The 17,437-nt window shown below is 41.6% G+C and overlaps 1 protein-coding gene across 2 annotated transcripts in view; it reads left to right on the forward strand.

Moving 5' to 3' along the window:
• SRD5A3 (steroid 5 alpha-reductase 3) overlaps positions 1-17,437 on the forward strand; it is a 43,037-nt gene that overhangs the window by 7,820 nt on the left and 17,780 nt on the right. Inside the window, exons 2-5 of one of the 2 annotated variants that reach the window (XM_001370815.4) lie at positions 3,616-3,758; positions 6,825-7,022; positions 10,811-10,942; positions 12,733-14,810. In XM_001370815.4, coding sequence (XP_001370852.1) covers positions 3,616-3,758; positions 6,825-7,022; positions 10,811-10,942; positions 12,733-12,992 — 733 coding nt within the window. In that variant the 3' untranslated portion in view covers positions 12,993-14,810. Of the gene's footprint in view, positions 1-3,615; positions 3,759-6,824; positions 7,023-10,810; positions 10,943-12,732; positions 14,811-17,437 lie in introns of those variants that run through there. The other variant, XM_056802627.1, reaches the window with a different exon arrangement.

Below are 17,437 nucleotides of genomic sequence, written 5' to 3' on the forward strand. Positions count from 1 at the left end.
AGAGAAGGAAATAGCAAACCACTCCAGTATCTTTGCCAAGAAAATGCCAAATTGGACAAGAAGGACTCTAGAGCCTGGAAAAGATAAGGCTTTAAGTTGGAGGTAGAGGAAGAGACTTGATGGATATCTTTAAATATATTGAAAGGTTTTCTTCAGGCAGAATGGTGGGGCTTATTTACTCTTGTTCTCTCTTCCCCCTTTGGAGAAGTGCTAGGGACCCTCCCTAGAAGGTACAAACAAGCTGATCTAGGTATGAATTAAGGGGAAACTTCCAGACTTCTTTTACTTCCCCATATTCAGATGTTCTGCATCTACATGTTTATGTTTATTTGCATGTTCTGCAGATAAAGATGGAGCATGCTCAGAGTCAAAACAGCTCACTTGGGAGGTGGTGGGAAGAGCATCATTGGAGGTCTTATCCTTGGTTCCCTAAAGCTCTCATTCAGGTCCATGTGGGGCTAGAGGACCTCTGAGGTGCCTACTAACTTGGATTCTGTGAATTTAATGCAGATCCAGGAAGAAACTGTGTCTATGTCAAGGACCAGCTTGGCTAAACTTAGAGAAGATGAGCCATCAAATGATTTCAGTCCTTTATGTTTGACCATAGCAAGAAAACCCCTGTCCCAATGAAATCACAGGCTTTTTGAACTATTGAAAGTTAGAACAGAATCTAGTCTGGTAGAATCTGGTAAATTTCATAGTATTGGTAAACTTTGACATATTTTTCTTTTTTTAATACTTAAATTGGGCCAGCAGTGGGTACAGGCTGGCAGAGTCACTTTTTCCTTCCTTTCATGTGGCACATTGACTGCTTAAATATGATTAAACTGAATGTTTTATTTTTCTAACTATTAAACCTATCTGAGAATTAAAGCTCAAATAAATTAAACGTATTCATTACATTTACATAGGATATTTTGAGGGTTCTTTGCTGTTGGTGGGGTTTTTTATTTCCTTTTTGCTGTCAGAGATTTGAGTTTCTAAAAAATCATTGGCACATAGTAATTTTCTGAGAAGTCAGCTGTTTGTGAAGCAATTTGATGATACAATTTAGAAACTTCCGTCTTCTAGATTTGTTTTAAGATGACCAAGAAAGCTCATTCTGCCATGATTTTTTTGTTGTTGTTCTTGGTGGTATTTTTGTTTAAACTTTGAAGGCAGATAAGTGCTTGATTGCTAGAAAGGGACTCACCTCCCTCATTTTACACTTGAAGAAAGCTGGAGAGGCCCAACAAAGCAGTAAATATCAGAAGGGATTGAACTCAATTCCTGTGACACCTCCTCCTATTCAGATGTTTTGCAAATCTGCAGATAAAGGTAGAGCTTATCATTTCACATTCTTTGACCCTTGAGCTCCTATTTTGCACTCTCTATTTTTTTTTAGGCAGAATATCAGAATTCTAGCACTCCAGAAGCTTGCCCTTCCTGGGAGACCTTCCTGAAGGGTCCTGTGAGAATGGGGAAAGGGAGAGAGTGGGAAAAGGTAACTGGAGAATCGGAATCCCCACAGCAGAAATCGTACTGTGCGCCAGGGGAAATGAGGGGATGCTAGCCTGAGTGTGTGTGAGTTAAAATCTAATGTCATCCACTGCCCCCCCCGAACCAGGCCCATTGTCCTGGGCTTAGAGGATTCTGGAAGAGAGGAACCTGAGGACCCCGTGTGACTGCCCAGACCACCCCTGGGGATGGATGTCCTGTGTCCCCTTCTAAAATGAGGGAGAACAACAAGGCATAACACTCAGCCTTGGCTTAGGAGGCAGTGCACTGGGTTTGGAGTCAGGAAGACCAGAGTTAAAATCTTGCATCATACTTTCTAGCTGTGTCTGTCTCAATCCACTGAGGAAGCAAATAGTGGACCCCTCCAGTAGCCAATGAATATAGGATTTCTGCCCATTGCAGTAACAGCTGGGGGATGGTTCCCAAACATTTTGCCCAGAAAGCTCCATGGACAGCATTGGCATGCCAGGGTTCAAGGGGTCTTGAGGACCTGCCTAACCCACACAGCAGAATTTAAACCTGGTCTTCATCCCATTCCCATTCAAAGTTATGATTACTACCTGTGTATTCCCCAACATTTTGATTTTATCTCCTTGTCCTGCCCTTTCCTCTTTCAATATTTCCTTCTATACCAGTATTCTATTTTTAGCCAGTCCCCCTAATCCCCACCCTTATTTTTACTTTCTTCCCCCCCCTTCTTATTCCTCTCTTTTTTTCTTTTGAGATCTTTTTAAGCTACCCTACACACTCTCCCTCCCTAGTATTGCTTCCCTCCCCACCCTCCCTTTCCACCCCCTCCCTTTTTATTCCCCTTTATTTTTTTAGGGTCTATTAAATTCCCTTCCCCCTCTCTTACCTTCCCCCCCTCCTTAGTTTTCCCCTTTTAGCTTCCCTATAGGGTAAGATAGAATTCCATATCCCAATCGATCTAGATGCCCTTCCCTCTAGGAATTGATTCCACTGAGAGTAAGGGTTGAGTATTACCTTTTAGCACTCTCTTCCTCTCCTACTTATAGTTGTATTCTTCCCCTCCCACTCCTGTGTGCCTTTTTGTGTAATGTAGATTATCCTAATTTTCTTATTCCTTCAAGTTTTTCTTGGTGCCACCTCCCCCCTCCACCTTTCTCCAAAATGGGTTAAAGAACAAACCATAGAAACAATAATTTCATTGAAGAAAATGACAATGATGAAACATCCTTTCCAAATCTATGGGATGCAGCCAAAGCAGTACTAAGGGGGAAATTCATATCCTTTAGTTCATAGCAAATTAGGGAGGGCAGAAATGAATTGGGCATGCAAATTAAAAAGCTAGAAAGTGAACAAATTAAAAATCCCCAAATGAAAACTAAACTAGAGATCCTAAACCTGGTCTTTCTGGCTCCTAGACGAGCATCCTGGTCCACTCCCAGTGACCTCATGGGGTGAGATATCTATTTCCTGGTCATTTCATTCTTCCTCTTCAGTTGTTTTTCAGTTCTGTCTGGCTCTTTGGGACCCTTTTTGGGGTTTTCTTGGCATAGATGCTGGAGTGATTAGCCATTTCCTTCTCCAGCTCATTTTACAGACGAGGACACTGAGGCTGACTGGTTAAATGACTTGCCCAGGGTTTCACACAGCAAGTAAATGTCTGGGACAAGATTTGAACTCAGGCCTTCCTGACTCCAGACCTGGTTCTTTATCTGTTGGACCCCCTAGCTACCATCAAATAAAAGTGGAACCTATGGCTCCCTACATACTTAAGTAGAATATTTTAATCTCTAGACAAATAATGCCAATCTGCCCCGATTGTGGTGCTTGAGAGTTTAGATTTTTTTTTTACTAAATCTTTGGAAATCATCCCTGACCTGTTATCGCAAGGGGCAGTGATCCTACATTCCTGGCCTTGGGAAGTCAAGGCCAGGTCAGGGGATCATTGGAAAATAAGAGGCGCTGCTCACGGAGCCTCCATCTCAGAGTCACCAGATTTGGGGGGGTTCCTGTGAAGCTTTGGGCAACACGGAGGCCTGCCGCCAAGGAGCGCCATTCCTGAAGGAAGTCCTGACTGGCTCTCTGATAGAATGCCGTGCTAGAAGGCGCCACCTGCCTCCAGACTGACCCGAGCTTCTGTTGTTTCTGCAGGTGGTTTTCCCATTTCTATATCATTTCGGTGGCGTGGAACGGCTTCTTGCTTTTGTGCCTGACCAGGGCCCTGCTCCTGGGAACACCCTTTCCAGGGTGGCTTCATGACTTGCTTGGGAAACTCGGGGCTTCCCAGATACAAGGTAACCCCCAACCCACGCACTTCACACACGTGGTCAGACCCAGGCCTTACAGCCGGCCTGGGGAATTGGAGAACAGTCAGTGTTTTGTCCAGTTCCCTCCGGGTCTCAGAGACCCCCAGCCTTGGCCGGGGACTGGATCTCGCTTCAGAGACACCCCCCACCCCCGCTACAGGACCCCCGACAAATCAGTGCCTCGGCCTCAGATTCCTCCCCTCGCAGGGTTGTTGTGAGAATAAAACCATGCGAAAGGGACTCTGCCAACCAGGTCACTGGGTGTTGCCTTAGATAAAAGAGGAGAGTCAAACCCGAGTCCAGATTTGGCCGCAGAGACCGACTAGCTGTGAGACCCTGGAGAAGTCACTTGACCCTGTTTGCCTGCATGTTCTCCTAAGCTCAAGAAAGAGCAATAAGATGTAGATAACCCAGTGGAATTGCTTGTCAGCTCCCGAAGAGGGGAGGGAGAGAACGTGAATCATGGAACCATGGGAAAATATTCTAAAGAAATAAATTTATTTTTTGGAAAAAAGAAAAGAAAGAAATGGCAAACCAGTCTAGGGTCTTTGCCAAGAAAATCCCAAATGGATTCGTGAAAAGTCGGATGACTGGGCAACAACAGAACTATGATGAGTCTTACTTAAAGTGGGAGGTAGAGGGAAAAGGGGGGAAATGAAACTTCTAGAGTGGGTAAATGGCTTTTTTTAACTTTCTTTCCTGACTCTGAGATGAGTGCTCTGCCCCAGATACTCTGCGTGGAGCTTGTAGGGCAATGAAGGGCACAGGGAAGCTGTCCACAGGCAGTGACCCACCGTCAGCAAGAGCCCAGATCCATAGAAGGATCAGGGAAGTCTTTACATATTTGAAAAGAAGAAAAAAAAGATATCTGGCCTCAGACACTTCGTATTATCACTGGGACCCTTTGCCTAGCCCTTCCCACTCTTCTGCCTTAGAACCAATATACAGTATTAATTCTAAAATGGAAGGTAAGGGTTTAAAAAAGAAGAATGAGAAGAACAACAACAAGAAGAACTGTCTTAGCCTTTAGAGTTACTTGGAAACATACCATCACTGAAATAATCAGCATATATAGTCTCAGGACTCTGCTGGAAAACTTGATGCAAAATTTTGGGAAGGAAAAAAAATAAAAATGTTATATAGTGAGTTTGTGGCATGAGAATAATCCCATCTTTGCCATTTATTTTTCATATAATTACAAAATCCCCTCTTTCCATAGCTACGCTTTTAAATATAGAGACCTGGGAGCAAAAGATCATAACTGACTTCAAACAAATTAACCAGCTAGGAGCAAGATGAAAATCTCTTTCGTTCCCCAGATCCTCAACCCTGTCCCATCCCCAGGAACAAGAATCTTGGGCTGTCAAACCAGCAGAACTTGTTCCCAAGGAGGAGCCTCAAGAGAGGAAGACCAGTATAAAAACCATTTTGAAAGGAGAGACAATTCCACCCCAGCTCCTGCTCATTTAAATGAGCATTTTTCAGGATTTTGTTGAATGGGACTGAAACAACCTTAGGAGGACGTGTTTGGATTTTTCACTTGTGGATATTCCTGAAGAACTAAAACTTGATTTGGGGGCATATATTATGGAACTGTCCTTTTCCCTTAGAGGGAGAGGAGGGGAAGGTCAAGAGCAGGACTATCCAGGGATTTGTTTGCATTTGGTTGTCCTACGAAATGCACAATTTTCCTGCTTTCAGAAAATTTTGTTTTTATTTTAGTTTGTTTTTAGTTCGTGCTCCTTTTCTCATTCAGCACATGCCACTCTAGATTTCGTCTTTGGTCTCTCTCTTAAATGACTTCCTCCCTCCCCTGTCTCCACTGAGGCAGGATGCAGGGGACTTAGCATCCATGATGCATAAATGCTTTGGGAGGCTTCCAAGACTAGCCCTGGGTGCCTGAAAGTGCTGGGAAGCATAGATCCTTGCTGTATAGAGTACCTCCCCAAAGGGGTCAGGGAATGCTAGTGTCTGATGGGAGGGCTGCTCTCTTCCTTTGGAGTCTGCTTGCCTTGGCCATCAGTTGGGACTCCAAGTTGAAGCTGCAGCGTGCACAGTGGCCATATCCCAATAAACCATTTCAGCAAATGGGCCATACTAGATTGAGGTGACCGGCAGGTTTCAAGCCTGTTAGTGAGTTAGGGGAGGCACGGGAAGACCCCCTCTGGCAGATGGGAATAAATGAAGGTGGCTGAAACAGGCCCTGTGGTGTGCTTAGAGCTTGGTCAGATAGATGTGGAAGATGCCAAGGTCATCCCCGGCATCCCAGTCCATCCTGGTCTAGACTTTTGTCTTGCCGAAGGACTTCCATGACCCTAGAAGAAAGAGTGAGGCTGACAGTATTGGGCAACACTGCTTCACTTGAATCTAATTTATGTGACACCCAAATAATATCACCAGCGATGGCATTTGGGTCCTTTTAAAGGAAAAAAAAGATGGCAACTAACCAGCCTGTAAGGGATGAGACACATTTCCAAAAAACTTGTCTTGTCTCTCAGACCCAATAATTTTTATCCAAGTGCAATATGCTTTCCCTGTAACTCAGAATCCTTCATCTACAAGGTAACAGATAAGATACTTTTAAGAAATTAACAATAACATTTTTGTATCCCTTTCTATGGACCAGGCACTTTGCTGAATACTACAAATATTATCTCAGTTGATTCTCACAACAACCCTGGGGGATAGGTGCGATTCTGATCCCCACCTCTGGGCATTTGTTACTATCTGGCTATAAAAATGAGGGAGTGTGAGCTAAACAGAACTATTTAAACCAGGACTAAAGGTCTTTGAGGCGAAGGATGTATGGTTCTGTGTTTAATGATGGGAAAATAGCTTTAAAATTAGCTGCTGTATAACCCAGACCAAAAGGCTTACCATCTCCGTGATGGGGAGGGAAAGAAAGGAGGGAGACGGTTTGCATCTTGTCATTTTGGAAATCATGTTAAAAATGATTCTGTGTCATTGGAAAAACAAATTGCCTTTGACCAAAAAAAGAAAGAAGGCTCATCCCAGAAGAGCCGTATCCTGAGCGTGCTGTGCTTTTTGTTGCAGGTGATGAGCTGGCCCTGTCTGCCTTCTTGGTTCTAGTGTTTGTCTGGCTGCACAGCATCCGCAGGCTCAGCGAGTGCCTCTTCATCAGCGTGTTCTCCGAGAGTGTGATTCACGTGGTTCAGTACTGCTTTGGAATCTCTTATTATATTATTATTGGCCTAACTGTGCTGAGCCAAGTGCCGGTTAAGGGCAGAAATGGTGAGTGTGTCTACTACTTCAGGAGTGGTTCTGTATGATTTCTAGCCCCTAGCTAGATTTCCCCAAAAGGCATTCGTCTGCTTTCAGAGAACGCTTCTTAAATTATTTTCACACTTACTTTCTCTCTCCCCTTGGTCTGTGTGCCATAGCTCTTTGAGATTCATTAACAGTGTAGTTTGGGACCAAATGCCATCAAAGGCATTATGGAAAATTTGGAAATTGGAAGATCAGATTTCTTGGGTTCAAGGAGCTTTGGATCTGTTTGTAAGTACAATCAACAGAAATGTGTGTGTGAATGTGATTTTGCTTCTTCAGGGCATAAGTGATACTCAGGGAGCAGAGTTGGAGAGGAGCTGAGGTGATGGATTGAACCCTAGAATAATGGGTACCTGCCCCCTGGCCCAGCTACTGCCCCAACCACTCTCTGTGCTTAGGTTGCTGCATTGTGGCTCCTGACCCTTTTGCTGTGGGAATGATTTATTCAGATCCAAGTTTACCAAAGAGAAAAAAGCCCTTAATCCTATGACAAATAACAAAATATTCCTCTTTTCTATTAGGGTAGGATCCTTTCTATCATCGATAACAAGCTATTTAAAAGGAGGGTCAAAGAAAGGAGGAAAAGGGCAATAGGAAGTATAAATTGAAATCACATGCTAAACTTTTAAAAATGTTCTTTATATTGAAAGCATGGCTTCTTAACCTGGGATCCATAGATTCCAAAGATCTGACATTTCAAGAACGCCGTGAACTCAGATGGGGGGAAAAAATACGTCTTTCTTTTCATTAACCTCTAACTGAAATTTCGTATTTTCCTCAATTGTTTAAAAACATTGTTCTGAGAAGGGGTTCACAGTCTTTACCAGACTGCCATAAGGAGTCTGTGAAACAAACCAAAAAAAAAAGGTTAAGAACCTCTGAAGTAGAAGAAAAATGAAATTCTGAATTGTGTGTGTCTTTTAATTTTTAAATTAGTTGGCACTAAACTTTTTCTTGACGCAGCACTTCCCAGCAAGCACCCAAGCAATACCCCTATAAGGTAAATTCCCTGAAAACAATTTATTAGTTGTTAAGAAAAGGGAGAAGTATATCCTTTAACTTCTACACAATGGCATTGCTTACTGTAAGAGATCAGGTTGTAGTGACAGTTTTTTTCCCCCCTAAGTTTTGAGAAAATAAATTCTGTGCAAAGAGAGGAAGTAAGTACAAACATAATTTAAGAAGCATTCTTTGAAAGCACATGAATGCCTTTGGGGAAAATTCAGATAGGGAGATAGAAATCAAACCCTTAAATATATTAGGCACAGAAAATTCAATCTCAATTTGTACAGTTGGGATAAGGATTGCAGCCTCAACATTTTCTACAGGCTAATATAATAGCACCTTAGGTGCAAGTTGGGTTTTGCTACAGCTACATGGATTCCAGCACTATTTTTTTTTCTTACTAGAATATTTTCTCTCAAAGTCATATTTCCTTTTTGTTTCCTAAAGGCAACCCTTATCCCATCTATACAAATTGAGATTGAATTTTCTGTGTCTAATATATTTAAGCAATGGTTCAGTTTGATTTCTCCCTCCCTATCTAAATTTTCCCCAAAGGCACTTATGTGTTTTCAGAGAAGGCTTCTTAAATTATGTTTGTACTTACTTTGTCTCTTTGTGTAGAATTTATTTTCTCAAAATCAGAATCATGACCCAGCCAGAAAGATCCCTCTGATAATTCAGGATGCTTAGAATAAGATGCCTCAGTTAAGTTGTTCTAAATGTAATCAGAAGAATTAAAGTGAGATGCAGTGTTTTCCATCCTGGGAAAAACCTCTTTGACACTCTTTCAGTTAATGCCATGATTTTCACACATTCTTGGAAAATGACAGCCACCTTTGGGTTTTCTGCAGTAAAAACTCTGTTTGTTCTCCATTGAGCTTTTGGCTGTTAGCTTCTAGCCTCCTATCTTGTCTGATTCCCTTCTGCCTTTATCTCCCTCATATCTTGCACAGTCCCTGGCAGACTCAGAGCCAGCCCTTAATAAGTGTTTGTGCTTGGATTGGTGACTGATGTTACTCAGCTCTCTTGGAGCTCTCTTGTTTTTTTTTTTTTTTAATATATTTTATTTGATCATTTCCAAGCATTATTCGTTAAAGACATAGATCATTTTCTTTTCCTCCCCCCCACCCCCCATAGCCGACGCGTAAGTCCACTGGGCATTAGATGTTTTCTTGATTTGAACCCATTGCTTTGTTGATAGTATTTGCATTAGAGTGTTCATTTAGAGTCTATCCTCTGTCATGTCCCCTCAACCTCTGTATTCAGGCAGTTGCTTTTTCTCGGTGTTTCCACTCCCATAGTTTATCCTTTGCTTATGAATGGTGTTTTTTTCTCCTGGGTCCCTGCAAGTTGTTCAGGGACATTACACCACCACCAATGGAGAAGTCCATTACGTTCGATGATACCACAGTGTGTTTGTCTCTGTGTACAATGTTCTCCTGGTTCTGCTCCTCTCGCTCTGCATCACTTCCTGGAGGTTGTTCCAGTCTTGGAGCTCTCTTGTTTCCTCTTCCCCACTTTCTGAACTTTTCCTATGAGAACTCTGGGGAGAAGTGGGGCACACATGGATTTTAGAGCATATTTGCCAGACGCTCGATGTTCCTGTGACGAGATTCACTGAGACTTTCTTTCATCTCACCTGTCCTGATGCTGCCAGCCGTCTGCCTCCCAGGGTGGCTGTTCTAGGATTCCCAAAGCCTTTATTGGGACCCCTCCTTTCGCCCCATCCTACCTTGTACACATCCCTGCCCCTGACCTACTCCTTTAGGGGATTATAATTTAGGAAATGTCCCTTCCTTGCTCATCGAAGCTTTTTCTGCTGGGAAGGACACCTGGAGCACTGTTGTCTGAGCAGCCTGGCTACACAAGACCCAAGTAAGAGAATCTTTTAGGAGGAAGATTGTGTCCTTTGCCACCTCATGTTTTTAGACTTATTTCAGGATTTAAGATTTTTCCCCCTGGAGATTCTTTTCCTGCAATTACATTCAAGTCCTATGTGTGACCTCTGGGGAGTCACACCTCTCTGGGTCTCAGATTCTTCCTCTGTAAAGTGAGAGAATTGGACCAGCTGGTATCTCTTTCTGTTCTAAAAATCAGATTCTATAATCCATAAAACTCCTGTAACTATGGACTAGGATCTTTTCAATTAGAAGATACCTATTCCCTTTTATGCCTATAATCTGGGCTTTTTTAGGTCTCCAGAAGACCTCGTTTCTGACCCTCCCTTGCTTCATATTCACACTAAATATGCAGAAATAGTGACTGCCCTCTGTTTTTCTAGAAACTGTTTTCTGTCATTAAAACAGGATGAATCTCCTTTAAGCACTGCTTCTCCTCCCTAGAAACCTGTCAGTTTCCCTTTTCATGGTGGAAGGAATAGTACCAGAAACCTTTCAGTGTGACAGCATTGTTACTGGCCACAGAATGGGTAGAGGACAGAATGACATTTCTGAAAGGGAACACAGCCTGGAGTGTGCTGATGGATGAAAAATATTTTAAGTGGGGTTTTCTGCCAGCGGAGAGTAACACTGCCTTGTCCAGAGAACTGAAGGGAAGGCAGGGAGAGTTTCTGCACTCTGCATCCAGGGTACCCCTTCCAAGTCCATCAGGAGAAAATGAGATGGGGAGGATGGATATATAGGAGCTCTGCCATTGACCTAACTCATTGGGATTTTTCTTTTTTTCAAATTCACTTTATTTCTGATGTCAGCAACATTGTGCTAATCAGGTCACTGTTACCTCCACAGTTTACGTAGGGAAAAGTCTGTTGATGCAGGCGCGTTGGTTCCATATCCTGGGAATGATGATGTTCATCTGGGCATCTGTCCATCAGTACAGGTGCCATGTCATCCTGGCTAATATGAGGAAGAATGATTCAGGTGAGCTTATTTGGATTTACAGCCTCCAAGTGCTAATCCTAAGAGGATAACTGTACTTTTCTTTGTTAACCAGACTAATGACTTAGTAATAGTAAATCAGTTTGCTTTTCATGGTCTCAGATTCTTCATCTGAAAAACAAGGGGTTTAGACTAGATCATCTCTGTCCCTTCCAGCTCTAACGTTCAAGGATTTTTATATTTTCCAGCCACAGTTGGTGTGTTGACTTGTTTTGCTTGACAATAATTTGTTACATTACAAAGAAGGATTTCTGGGGGTGGGGGGAGCAAACAATTAGTGAGTAGTCATTGAAATTTTAAAACAGGACAAATATACATTTAAAAATATGCAGAAGAAAAATAGAAATTCAGAAGGGTACATGGGTACTCTTGTTACTACCATGTTAAAATTTAACATACATTTTTTAAAAATGAAAAAAATTCATAGTTTCATGTAAAATCCTCCTCCTGGCTTCTTATACATTGAGATGTAAAAAATACTGAATGATTATAATGAAAAAATAAGAACCAACAGAATTCTATGATTCTAAAATGCCCATGTTTTGGGCAGTGTACTTGACATCAGAGAAAGTGCATAACAATATTGTCGGCCACCTATCTCCAGAAACATATCACAAAGTAGTAAAGACATTTGCCTTGGTTTTGATTAGAATCAGGGGAAAAGAAAAAACTAGAAATCCAGTTAATCAGAGTTACTGCTTTTCTAGTAAAAAAAAAATTTGGTGAGGAAGAAATGCAATCCATTGACAATAAGGAAATTTTGAAATGTCTAAGAATTTGGAATTCCCAATTCATGTGCTCGCCTTCTTTGGAGGTGATGGGATATTGTTGCCTACTTAGCATTTATTTAACATTTTATACTATTGAAATGCACAGGCGATAATTGTTTTAATTCTTCTCTCCAGGAGCCTTGTAAGTTTATCCAGTGTGGGGATGTCTTGGGCTTCAAACTAAAGTATACCAGGGCAAAAAGAAAAAAATTAATTTATAAGCTCTCAAACTTTAGCCTTTTGTTTTTACAACTGAAATTACTCTATTCTTTAAGCAACCTTTAAAAGTAACAATTAAACATCAATCTTCAGGATAGATTGTTGCCTCATGTAAAGGGTGGTTGTGAAAATAAAATGAGATTTCTTTGTAAGGGGATTTGCAAATTTTCAAATGCTAGTTGCTATTGTTGTTGTTATTTTGTAAAAAGTTCAAGATAATCAGGCCCCAGAAAGTAACCTTTAGATCAAAGTATACTTTGTGGCCTAAAAAATTTACATGCTTAACTTTAAAATCCCCTTAGTTTCTGAATTGGCCTGCTAAGTGATTGGTTGTTTCCTCTAATAAAATAAATTTTGATCTAAAAAAATTTAGTCTTTTATATATGCCCTCAACATGTAAGATGTCAGCTTTTGTCATCTAGTTTATATAAAAATTTAGATTGAAAAAAATTTATATAAAGGCATCTCGTCTATATAGAAATTTATATTTTCATACAAATTTAAATTGTGATCTTTGCCCATTACAAAGCTAATTCTGTCTCTCTTTTACACAGACTTTTTGTAATAGTTTTTCTTTTATAATTATTAATGGTTAACTTTCTGAAATGAATTTTTTTAAATGTGGAAATTTCTCATTGATTATGTCAAGATTGTGTGTTTTACATTGTAAGTGGGTGAGACTGTGATATAAATAGGAGTGTAACTACATGTTTCCTAGAGCATGAACTCACTTCAAAATACACCCTCATTTCACATTCATGCTGTATCTTTTTTTCATTTCAGGAAAGGTCATTCACTCTAATTACAGAATTCCTTTTGGAGACTGGTTTGAATATGTTTCTGGCCCTAATTATTTTGCAGAACTGATGATCTATGTGTCCTTGGCTGTCACTTTTGGATTCTACAATTTTACCTGGTGGCTTGTGGTATCATATGTCCTCTTTAGCCAGGCTCTGGCTGCTACTTTGAGCCACAAATTCTATCTGAGCAAGTTTGACTCCTATCCAAAGCATAGGAAGGCTTATGTGCCATTTTTGTTTTAAGATTGCCTGAATTTCTAAAACAAACAAATAAAAATATTTTTTTCAAGTTTCTGGCAAGAGGATTTATATTCCCAAGAGCAAAAGTGATGGGAAAATAGTATTGAAAGAGAATTACTTTATGCTGTTGTTAGGTGTTCAGGACAGAACTGTCTGAAAGTATTGCTCCTGTTTTTATATAACCTCAGGAGCAGAAAGAAAGAAACTTCAAGAAATAAGTGTTTCTAGGAAGTACAGGGGTCACTGCTTCATCCTAAGAGGAAATAAGCCAACTAGCAGCAGATGAGACTATCCTAGGCCATTTCCAAAGCAGACCAGTGAAGGACTGTTCAGACTTTTTAAGGAAAAAAAGAAGAAATAAGATATCCTCTGACTATAGAGGCTTTCAGAAAAAAAGAGAAGAAAAAAAAAAGATGACCTGTGCCTCTGGATACTTTCAGAAGGAAGGAAGGAAGAAAAGAAAAAGAAAGAAAGGAAGGAAGGCTGGATGACCTGAGGCTCTGGATGATTTGTCCAGTCAGTCCTAACTGGACACTACAGCAAAGCCCATTATTAAGCATGTAAGACACTCCTCCAATCTTTTTGTATTCTCGTAACATCTGAAGATGACAAAATGCTACAGCAGCTTACAAATGGTTAAAAGCAGGGGTTCCCAAACTACAACCCTGGAGCCACTTGGGGCCCCCTGAGGCCATTTATCCAGCCCCCACGGCACTTCTGGAAGGGCCACCTCTTTCACTGATGGTGAGAGGAGCACTGTATGTGGCAGAGCCACAAGTGCAGCATCGCTCAAGTACAGTACCACTTTCAGTGACGTCATCCTTTGCATGGCACCTTGTTCTGAGAGTAAGTGAACAAGAATGAGGCACCCTGCAAAGGGTTATGTGGCTGCACAAGATGTCAGCATGGTGAGCGACAATCTGGGGGAAGGGATTCCTCACTGTGTATGCTGCTGCCCAGGATTGTGGTGGCAGTGATGGGCCTGTGCAAGGTGTGACTGCAACCTCCGCTACCCCGACAGCGATATACAGATTTGTTCATAGTTTTTTTTATAGTCCAGCCCTCCAACAGTCAGAGGGACAGTGAACTGGCCCCCTGTGTAAAAAGTTTGGGGACCCCTGGTTAAAAGGGAAAACAAGATTTTTGGAGTTAGCTTATGCTTTGGTAGGCCACTCTCAAAAAGCTCCAGGAACTTGGAAGAACCCATAGACACTTTGCTTGGGTCACAATCTAATTCTAATGCTTGGCAAAAATCCTTGTCAAGGGGCCACCTTCTCCAAGGAACAGCTTTTTGGTATTTAAGGAGCCAAGTCCTCTCGCACTTGCTTGATCCTGACCATTCTATAGCAGAGCAGAAGATCTCTGTCCCTTCCTGCTTTAGACATCATGTGTTTAGATGATGTCTAAAGTATATAATGCCCAGAGTCTAGAGCACTGAAGGGAAAGGGAGCTTCTCCACTTGGCAGCCAGATGGGAACAACTTCCAGGTCCCCAAGGAGGAAAACTGACTGCAAATAGTGCGATAGCAAATAGTGCTGTGATGGGGTTCTCATTGTCATTGCCCAGCTGACCCATGTTTGCCTGAATTGACTTCCATTATGTGAAGAGCCTTCAAATACTTAATCTATTGGGTTAAGTCATTTAAGCAGAACTTTCTAAACAAATGCTGACGTGCTGAGTAGCCTCCTTGCAAAGGAGCTATTGATACTTATGTTTGTGAAAGACAAAATATTTCTGTAAGAACTTATCTCAGTTCTTCACTTTTATAGGAAAGGGGTGATGTTTACCCTTCTAATAATAAACGTAAGGAATTAAGTATCATCTTTGATTAATGAAAGAGTGATATATAATGCATGAGCAAATAATTCCTAAACAGGAAAAATTATAGCCTACCCCACCCCATCCCAGTGGGAAATCAGTGCCATTTTAAGAACCCAACACTAGATTTTCTGTTTTGGAGGTTAAGATATTACTTCTGAGCCAAATTCCTTTTGTTCAGATGCCTTATAATAATCTTGAGTTCATAATTTTAAAAGCGCAGATGTTGCACGACTGTGTTCTCTCTGGAAGGCAAATGCCTTTGTCATTGACTAGAAACATAATGAAGCAGCTCCCATAAGAATAAATAAGATAAATCTGAAGCTCTTACTGACCTCTTTTCAAATGAGGGTTTTCTCTAGAATCAAACACAAGTGACTAGGTACATTCTCAAGTTTTTATCCAATTCTTACAGAAGCACTTCCCTTGGGGTTGTATCTAATTTGGGTCATAGGAGATATTGGTGCATTTATTTCAATCAACACAAATTTGTTTTCTAGTATGTCGTATGAATAACATGTATGGACGTAGTAGAAGCAGGAAGAAAAGAGGGATGTGAGCCATTGTTCCTTTTGAAGTTATACAAAAGCTGCTTATATCTCTAAGGGTTGAGGTTTAGCTGATTCCTCTTTAATCATTCTCCCTTGTAGGTAAATATTTGCAACATGAAATCATTATTCTTTACTAACAAATGGGAATCTGCCTCCTTAGAAGTTACTATAGAGTAGGTAGAGCACTGGGCATGGAGTTGGGAGGACCTGGTTTCAAATGTGGCCTCAGATGCTTCCCAGCTGTGTGACCCAGAGCAAGTCACTTAATCTTGTTTGCCTAGCCCTTGTCCTTTTGTCTTAGAGTTGTTACTAAGACAGAAAATAAGAATTTTTCAAAAAAAAAAAAAGTTTACTGCAAAATCCTTTTCTTTCCCTCAAAAAAAAAAATCAGAAGCTTCTTTCTTTTGTTTTTTTTCTTTAACCTTTAATTCATTGGGAGCCATGGTGGCCGCAATATCATCCAGGTTCTCACCCTCCCAAATAGAGCTTGTATGGAATTTGAGGTGGTGTCTATAAGCTAGGTTTAGGGGTTTTCTTCCCACTTCATCTCTGTGTATATGTCTTTCCTTTCAGATTTAGTATTCAGATCAAGAGGGCAAATTTTTCCAGAGAAACAGGATAGTTATTATTAAAGAGTGAAGAGAGACTTTTCATCATTGTTCAAGAATGAAACTCCTACTCTGGCAAAGTGCAACACATTATAGGCACTTGTTGACTTCAGCCCATATGGCACAAATAATCATTCGTGATTGTTTTTAGAATACATTTTTTGACCCAACAGGGGAGTACAGACCATAGCAGCAATGTGCCAATCCAGCAAGGGCTGGTCTTGAAATCAGAGAGACCCAATTTCAAATCCTACCCTCCGACATTTATTAGCTTTGCCACCTTAGTTAGAATTCTATTTCAGTGTACATTCATTGCAGGAGTTCCCTGCTAAGGAAAATCACCAATCTTCTGAGTATTTTAGAATTTAAATCTGTCTCCTATTCTGGGAACAGAAAGGCCCTCAGACCAAATAATAAGTCCCCTGTGCAGGAGCCACTGTTAGTAGAAAAGCTCTTCAGTTTCATCATCTGCCTTCCTCTTCCTGGTCCTCTTTATCTCTTTCTAATCTTCCCAGGTAATTTGGGCTACAGCTATAGAAAGGGAGTGGTGGAGGGTGGCAGGACGGGGGTAGGGGTGTAGAACCCCAATATGGGATCAGAGGTTGGGGCCAGTGGACTAAGCAGGGGAAGTGGCCGGATCCATAGGAGCTGCCCCAGAACAGATGTTCACCATCACTCTAGGAGAGTCGAGCCAGCTGTTGGGAATTGACTTGTTCCCTTCAGCTGGAGTACATCTGCAGATCCAGAGTCAGCACTGTGCTCTGGAGAACTCAGGTTAAGCGAACTCCGTCCCCCAGGTCTGCTGCTCCACCAGGGAAGAAATGTCCCCAGAGTATGCCGAGGTCCGACTTTGCTCTCTGATGGCATCTTCATTCAGTACAGATGATGATACATGGCCTCATCCCCATACTGTGCAGATTAAACAAAACCATCCTGAGCGGAAGTCACCAGTGGGCAGGCAGACGATGCTACAGGGTAGCTCTTCCCCTCGCCTGCTCGCGCTGGCTTCCGGTAAACTGATTGAGTTAGCCTCGCCCTTTCATTACACTCTGGGCTGCAAGGACCCAAAATTTGGTCTGTGGAAGGTCTCCCCTCTGCTGATGCAGATTCCAAGGCTTAGTAGATGGTTTTCCAAACCACTGCGCCCTGCTTTCTTGTACTTTGCCCCAAATGCATTTAGGGGCTAACCTTGTGTTTAGTCTGTCAGCTTAGTGAAGTTGGTCTCTGGGCAACAGGCATATCCTCTGACCCCGGACCATTCTTGGAGCCTTTTTAGCTTATTCAGACTGGAGTTTGGACTCTCCTGCCATAGCCTTTTGGGGGCCCATCTTGATACAGCATTACAAAGGCCTTGTATTTTGAATGCAGTTTTTTGGTGCTCATGGGTATCCTGCTATGAAATAATTTTTCCATATTTTCATTTCTTCCGTATCTCCTTCCCCCCCATTAGTTTTTTTAACACCCCCCCCCC

The sequence above is a fragment of the Monodelphis domestica genome, chromosome 6 (assembly GCF_027887165.1).
Source record: "Monodelphis domestica isolate mMonDom1 chromosome 6, mMonDom1.pri, whole genome shotgun sequence".
In the NCBI taxonomy this organism is placed as follows: Eukaryota; Metazoa; Chordata; class Mammalia; order Didelphimorphia; family Didelphidae; genus Monodelphis; species Monodelphis domestica.